General features: G+C 44.5%; 1 protein-coding gene and 3 non-coding genes across 6 annotated transcripts in view; all 4 read left to right on the top strand.

Annotated features, from left to right (window-relative positions):
- Window positions 1–202: 202 nt before the first annotated feature.
- LOC134454326 (serum response factor-like) overlaps window positions 203–7,500 on the top strand; it is a 19,873-nt gene continuing 12,575 nt past the window's right edge. For all 3 annotated transcript variants that reach the window (XM_063205288.1, XM_063205280.1, XM_063205294.1), the window contains exon 1: window positions 203–1,188. In XM_063205288.1, coding sequence (XP_063061358.1) covers window positions 817–1,188 — 372 coding nt within the window. In that variant the 5' untranslated portion in view covers window positions 203–816. The remainder of the gene's footprint in view (window positions 1,189–7,500) is intronic.
- Window positions 3,212–3,284, top strand: trnav-aac (transfer RNA valine (anticodon AAC)). The gene has a single exon. It is a non-coding gene; the product is annotated as a tRNA-Val (tRNA).
- Window positions 5,413–5,485, top strand: trnav-cac (transfer RNA valine (anticodon CAC)). Its single transcript has one exon. It is a non-coding gene; the product is annotated as a tRNA-Val (tRNA).
- Window positions 6,505–6,577, top strand: trnav-aac (transfer RNA valine (anticodon AAC)). Its single transcript has one exon. It is a non-coding gene; the product is annotated as a tRNA-Val (tRNA).

Genomic DNA, 7,500 nt, shown 5'->3' with positions numbered 1-7,500 from the left:
TAAAATCTCATTTTTCATTCATTTGGACGTATGTTTTACATTAGGACCAGATTGTAACCACCAAGGCAGCGAATCTTGCCTGTTTACGACGTCTTTGTGGCGGACTAGCTTTTAAAGCGGAGGGATCATTTTAAGCCGCACTTCGACAATTCCATATGTGGCGGGCAGTGTGTGTTTCTGGAGAGAGGGACTGTGATTGATGCGCTGTAGGCGGAAACTAAACATCAGTTTGTAAACTTTGCACAGTTGTTGTGGTTGAGACGATTTGCCTCAATTATTGTTATTTTTGTCATATTGTGCGGGTCGTTGAAGCTGCGTGTAGGCCAATGTCCACGAAGGCGGAGTAGTAAAGACGTGTGGACATCGAGTGACAACTGAACAATCGGCGAAAGATAGCTAACGACGTTATCCATCACTGTTTCACCTGCACGAAGCAGTGGGCAGACAGACAGACACGCACCAGATAGCACAACAACAGCTGAGCCAGGTCATCCGGGTTGTATGCTAAATTACATTTCAATTTCGCAGCGAGCAGTCCACTGAATTGAAGACAAAGCAGCGTGAAGTACCGCAAACGCAACAGCATCAGCTGCGGTTAACGTCTTGTTTTAGTGGGCGGACATTCCTCGGATCTAGAGGGCTTGCACTGACACGACAGGTAGGCTATTGACGGTCGTGGAGGTGCGCTCAGGGGGGTGGTGGTAATAACGGATTAATAACAACAAGAAGAACGACGCCACAGGTTGTTAATAACAACATTACGACTGGAAGTCCGACATCAACAGCTGTTATCAGTGAGTGAGTGTCCTCCTCGCCATGGCGGCAGAAGCAGCAACAGACGACGTGCTGCTCAGTTCCGATGGAGGTGACTCCGATTCGGGGGACGATGAGGACGCGATGGTAGGCGGCCTACCTGCGTCTGGGTCAGGTTCAGCCGGGGACAGGAGAGGGGTGAAGCGGGAACGGGCTGAGATGGAGCTCGGTGCTGCCTCCTCCTCTTCTTTGGCATCGATGGCCCTGACAACACGGTCGGGATACCACGGAGCCACGGCAGGGACCCACACGGCGACAGGGGCCAAGCCGGGCAAGAAAACTCGGGGCCGAGTGAAGATCAAGATGGAGTTCATTGACAACAAGCTGAGGAGATACACCACCTTCAGCAAACGGAAGACGGGGATCATGAAGAAGGTAAGCCAGTGTTGTGATGACAATACTAGCCTGCCATAGCCTGATACTATGCTGGTAGGCTATGTCAATATCACGTGGAGGCTACTAAATGATACCATGCACACTCAGTAGCCTACTAAGCGGCACCATTTGGCTAATAGCAGCACCATAGTAAATGCACCCATATCTATGGGCTGTCAACTAAAGCAGAGCACAAGGGGGGTATAAAAACCCAGACACACAGCTGACAGCGTCATCATACTCCATTTCAACTAAGTTAAACATGCAAAATCAAAATGTAAGCCCACCTGTTGCCTTAATAAAGTTGATGCCCAGTTAAGCATAAGTTGTATAGTAGAAGTAAGTTTACTCTTATGCCATTACAACGCTAGTGGTATGATATTATGGTTTCAACTTTGTAATAGCACACTACAGGTGTTGTCATTACATCTAAGAGTACTTCTACTACTTCTACCACATACAACTTTGAGAATAAGAAGTAGGCTAACTGATTACACCTTGCAGGCTAATTACATCCCATACGTATTGAAGTCAAGTCAAGTCAAGTCAAGTTGGTTTTGTACTAGTACCTGATCTGACATTGTTTATACACCACTTATTCCACTGTACCCCGGGGCCGAATTAAGGCAGACTAGATGTGGCTGCAGCTTAGGGGCCCCCACCTGCCAGGTGCAAGTAAAGTGTTAACCAATAATGGCTTAATTGCTAAAACTTTTTCTAAAGATAAGTGCCTTGGATTTCTTTCAGTTTTTGCATCTTGAGTTGAAAGAAAGTTTGAAAGTTAGAAAGTCTGCAGTGCAGTTTTGCATGCTGCACGGATCTTCATCGCGGCAGTTTAGTTTTAGACTTCACTTTCATTTACGAGTTGAATCAGTGAACAGCAGGGCCTGATTAAGATGTCCTGGGGCCCCTAGGCTACAGGTTACTGTGGGCCCCCACAGGGCCGGATGAAGATGTCCTGGGGCCCCTAGGCCACAGGTTGCTGGGGCCTCCACAGGGCCGGATTAAGATGGCCCTGGGGCCCCTAGGCTACAGATAGCTGTGGGACCGCCCCCATATCTAGACTGTTAATCTGGCCCTGGTGAACTGCATGTTTTACAATTGTGCTTCCAACTCTATGGTGTCATGCACACACACACACACACACACACACACACACACACACACACACACACACACACACACACACACACACACACACACACACACACACACAAAGACATGATATTACATGATTTCAACTTTGTAATATCAACTACTAGTAATGTAATCACATCTGTAAGCTTATAGGTATTTCTACTTTATACAACGCTGTGTACAAACACTATGCCTGCACAACTCTATGGTCTCAGGCTTGTGTGTGTGTGTGTGTGTGTGTGTGTGAGAGAGAGAGACACCACAACTATACAGGAGAATGATTAAACTCATATCTGCTTACAATGCTGCATCAACCACAAATACACACACACACACACACACACACACACACACACACACACACACACACACACACACACACACACACACACACACACACACACACACACACACAGTTGCCTCAACATGGGATATCCCCTGAAAGTGTGGTTCATTTGTTGCATTCACTCAAGCATTAAGCTTAGTCATAGGCATCTTATTATACACACACATATGAGCTCGCGCACACACACACACACACACACACACACACACACACACACACACACACACACACACACTATTGAGTCGCTGTTTCTCGAATGCATGTACACACACACACACACACACCTTAAGAAATACACACACACACATTCACGCGCAAACTATGATAAGCCTCATCTCATATTTCCTATTTCAGTTTCCAGGCAAAGGGAATTTCTAACACACACACACACACACACACACACACACACACACACACACACACACACACACGGAGCAAGATAAACACACACCACCCACGTGCTTTGAGATTCATGGTCTGGTGACACATTCATGACCTGAACCCGCCCTCATGAACCGTTTTGTCCAATGAGGTGCTCAGGTTTCCATAGTGTAGTGGTTATCACGTTCGCCTAACACGCGAAAGGTCCCCGGTTCGAGACCGGGTGGAAACAACTTTTTACCAACTATTCTGAAAGTTAACTTTGAGGACAAACTGTAGTCTCTCCTGACAGCAGTTTGGTTGATTTGATTTCACATGGAACTTATTTCCATCTGCTTACAACTTAATGTGAACCTAAAAACATTACGAAGCTCATTTCCTACCTTCATTTAAATTAAATGACTGAGTTTGACCATTTCCCTGGTCTTCCAGCCGTTCTTGGAGTCTGGCAACGCTAATTATACCTCCAAGCTAGCATTAACCCCTTAAGACACGACCCCTGTTATAAATAAGCTTTTACAGTGTTTTTTTTTTAAAAAGTGCGCTCAACTCCCAACTATTTCTTAGAAGGTTTTCGGGTGCGCGCAAACAGCAAAGTTCATATTTAGTTAAAAAAAAAAAAAAAAAGCTGCACTCTCGGGTGTAATATTCGGGTGTATATTCTAAATTTAATTAGCTGTTACCAGAGTGGCAATGACTCAAGTTGTAATGTACTAAAGAACTGGTGCACTGTCATCGTGGTGTAGTACTATGGTAGTAAAGTGAAAGCCCAACTGGGTAACTTCAACTCTGTTGTCATTGTGACACAGCATTCCACAACACACAAGTGTACACACTACACACTGCACACAACGAAATTGCATTTATGCCAGCCTCACCTGTGCAAGGGGGCAGCCCCCAATGGCGCCCGGAAGGGAGCAGTGTGGCGGGATGGTACCATGCTCAGTGTACCTCAGTCATGGAGGAGGATGGGGAGAGCACTGGTTAATCATTCCCCCACCAACCTGGCGGGCTGTTAAGTTTTCACTATTACATCGTCAGATTCAATGACAATTGAACTAGCCTGGAACTAGAAGTTATATTGCCAGACTCTGGCAGAGAATGGCTGGAGGTACAGGAGAGGAGGGCAATTCCAGCGTTATGGATGTGACATTTAGACTTAAAATTGCAACAAATGATGAAGCTAGTTTGTATTCTTTCCCAGTAATAACAGAAGTGTTGTATGTATTTAAGACCTCCCATATTGGAGAAGTGATGGGAGGAAAATAATTCCCATAGTACATGTAGAGCCCAAGAAAAAGCCAAAAAAGACATGCGTTACGGATGTGGAAGAAAAAATACCCCGTTTTTAAGGTCACTCCACATATTCATCAAAATCTGTGAAACAGTTTACATAATACTCAAATGTAGATATTCATTTGATAAAAGAGTCTTAGTTGAACATGAAAATACCTTTGTTTTAAATATTGTGCATTTCATGCAGACTCAGGGAAGGAAAATCAGCGTTATGGATGTGACAAAATTTTGTTATGGATGTGACGCGTCTGAAATCCACATTTTATCTGCCCGAGAAATCTATGATAACCTTTTGATTATATTTAATGACTCTGTATACAAGTTAGAGCTATCTCTTAAGTTCCAAATAATAATTAAGATGGGTGGTGTTTTGCCATTTCAGCGGTCAAAAAGTACAGAATTGCGCAAAATCACAGTAAAATGACCCTTTTTTGTCCATTAAAGCTAAAATAGTGAGTATGGAGGGACCCATATATGACACACCGGTTTAAGTTATGTGCCTCTGTAATATAGAGGCCTTGGTGACATGTTAGAAATTATATTTTTCAATTAAAAGACAATTTCTTGTTTCGTGGTCTGGTTGACATTTACATGGAATTGCCCAGGAGAGGTTGACCATTTATGGCCAGTTTTGCTGCCACTTTTGTCGGCGGGAGTTCCTGCAGGATCCTATGGTAATGCACTAACTTTTTATAATACTAGTATTTAAAATACAGTATTTATATACTGCTGTCACAGTCCTGATGGGGGGGACTGTGGATTCTTCAACTGCTCGTGGTCGTAGGTTCTGCCACTTTGTAGTCGTTTCCCTGGATTCACGTGACAGGCAGTTAACTTTGATTTGAATGAAGGTTCTCCGGACGATCACAAGTCCAAAACAGCAGATTTGTACCCTTCAGGACGCTGTCTTCTCATTCACTGCATTCATTTGAGGTTGCCTGTTTTCCCCGCCGAGTGCGCCTCCTGCACATTTTGGTTAGGCACCAGGTGGGCCATACGAGCCAACTGCATGAATCCACCCTCCCAGCAACCAGTGGCAAAGGGGCGGGGTTTCTGTGCCACAGGTTTCCGTAGTGTAGTGGTTATCACGTTCGCCTCACACGCGAAAGGTCCCCGGTTCGAAACCGGGCGGAAACATATGTAGCTTTTGGTGTGAGCGTGTGAGCACAATATATGTAAAACACACACACTTACTTGTGCACATAGACACACATACTACACACACACATACATCCACACACAGCCCACAAACGCACATGTGTAAGTTACACTGTAAAACATTGTTAGCCAGTGCAGAAAAAAGTAAAACATAATATCAAGGAGAAGGAATGATCTTACAGTATTTACAAAAACTAAAACTTACATTTTAGGCCACTGTTAGTAACTGTTACATCACTGTAAAGATTTAAGTATAGTTTAAAGAGTATAGTTTAGAGTCCAGGCTAGCTAAATTGACCAAACTTGACGTTGAAATGATGTTGAAATCAATTCCCACAACAAGTTTGGTCAACTTACAAAAGTCAGGCAGTCCAGGCACTAACTTGTAAGTTTAAACAGTCTTTTTCTTGTGTGTGTTGTCCTAATGGTCATGCGCCCTGTAACTGTAGATCCCATAGCATGCTGCGTTGAACACCCTTTTATTTAAAAATAGCACCCTTTTATTTTGCCAATATTTTTTTCATCTAGGATGAGGTATCACTCTTGTTTACATACAGCAGATTGGGAGAGGGCTAGCCTAAATGCTCAACTCATCAAAAAAAATGTTTTTTTAAAAGGCTTCACCTTCCATACAGTATTCTTTTTTTGTATTGCACAAACACGTTTCAGCACCATCTCAGTGTGCAGTGGACCAATGGAGTCCAACTGAAGACACCAAACACACAGACAAAGACACACACACACACACACACACACACACACACACACACACACACACACACACACACACACAGACAGACACACACAGACACACATTGAAGTCTGGTGAGTCTGCCCTTCCCCCCTGGCTTGTAACCCAGGCAACCATGGTCAAAGGGGCGGGGCTAATGTGCCACAGGTTTCCAACACGCGTCGGTGCTTTGAAAAATGTCCAAAGATTATTTGTAAGAATAGATTTGATTGGGTCTGGTTTGAGGCGACTTGAGACTGGCTTTCAGGTTTCCATAGTGTAGTGGTTATCACGTTCGCCTAACACGCGAAAGGTCCCCGGTTCGAGACCGGGTGGAAACAGCTTTTCACAGAGCTTGCTCTAGGGATTGTATCGACTCTCAGACTGTCGACTCTCCGACTCTCTCTCTCTCCCTCCATCTATTAAGTTTATTGATTTTGTGTTACTACCACCCAGGCTGTGATTTTAAGTTCTTCCCTAAAAGGAAGGGGACTGTTATCGACTTCCAAATCTCTTCGAGACTTGGTCTGACCAAGAGCATAACAATAAACTTTTCCTAAATGGCATGGTTGACCCGCCTCCCTAGGTTTGCAACTGGCTGACTGGTTTCCGACAAAGTGGGAGAGGTTCCCGTTTTTTATGGAGATCAGAAATGATATTTACATTATACTACCTGTAGAAGCAACTCCAAAGGTGGCCTGGCTTGGTCACACCCCCTTCTGGTTTTGATATCTTCTCTTCTTTCACATGATGTTCTTCTTGCTGTGATGTAACTGCAATGATACTATTGCCCAATATCCGAAAAGTATGCCCCCTCCTTGCTTTTCAACAAAATCCCACTGCCACCTACCAGATAATGTGCGTATGCCTTGGGTTGTACTCTGACTCTGGGCATTCGTACCGATAGAGAAGAGGGGGTTGATGCAATGGGACTCACTAGTTCGACGCCCTTTCGTGACTTACCGCTTACGTCATACGACCCTAAACCTAATCCTAACCCTAACCTTAACCCTAAACCTAACCCTAAACCTAACCCTAACCTTAACCTTAACCCTAACCCTAACCTTAACCCTAAACCTAACCCTAACCTTAAATCGCTTGTTTGAAATGTTTGATTACCATGTGAAGTCACGAGAGGGCGTCAAACTAGTGAGTCCCTTGATGCAATATCTCCTGTTCTATCTATGGGCGCCCACAAGCGGACACACACGGGACTCACTAGTTTCATGCCATGTCAGCCCGGATGGGCGGGATTTGGATTGTG

Source organism: Engraulis encrasicolus, chromosome 1 (assembly GCF_034702125.1).
Source record: "Engraulis encrasicolus isolate BLACKSEA-1 chromosome 1, IST_EnEncr_1.0, whole genome shotgun sequence".
NCBI classification, from domain to species: domain Eukaryota; kingdom Metazoa; phylum Chordata; class Actinopteri; order Clupeiformes; family Engraulidae; genus Engraulis; species Engraulis encrasicolus.
The sequence above is the reverse complement of the archived record's forward strand: the minus strand, read 5'-3'. Positions and strand labels throughout refer to the sequence as shown.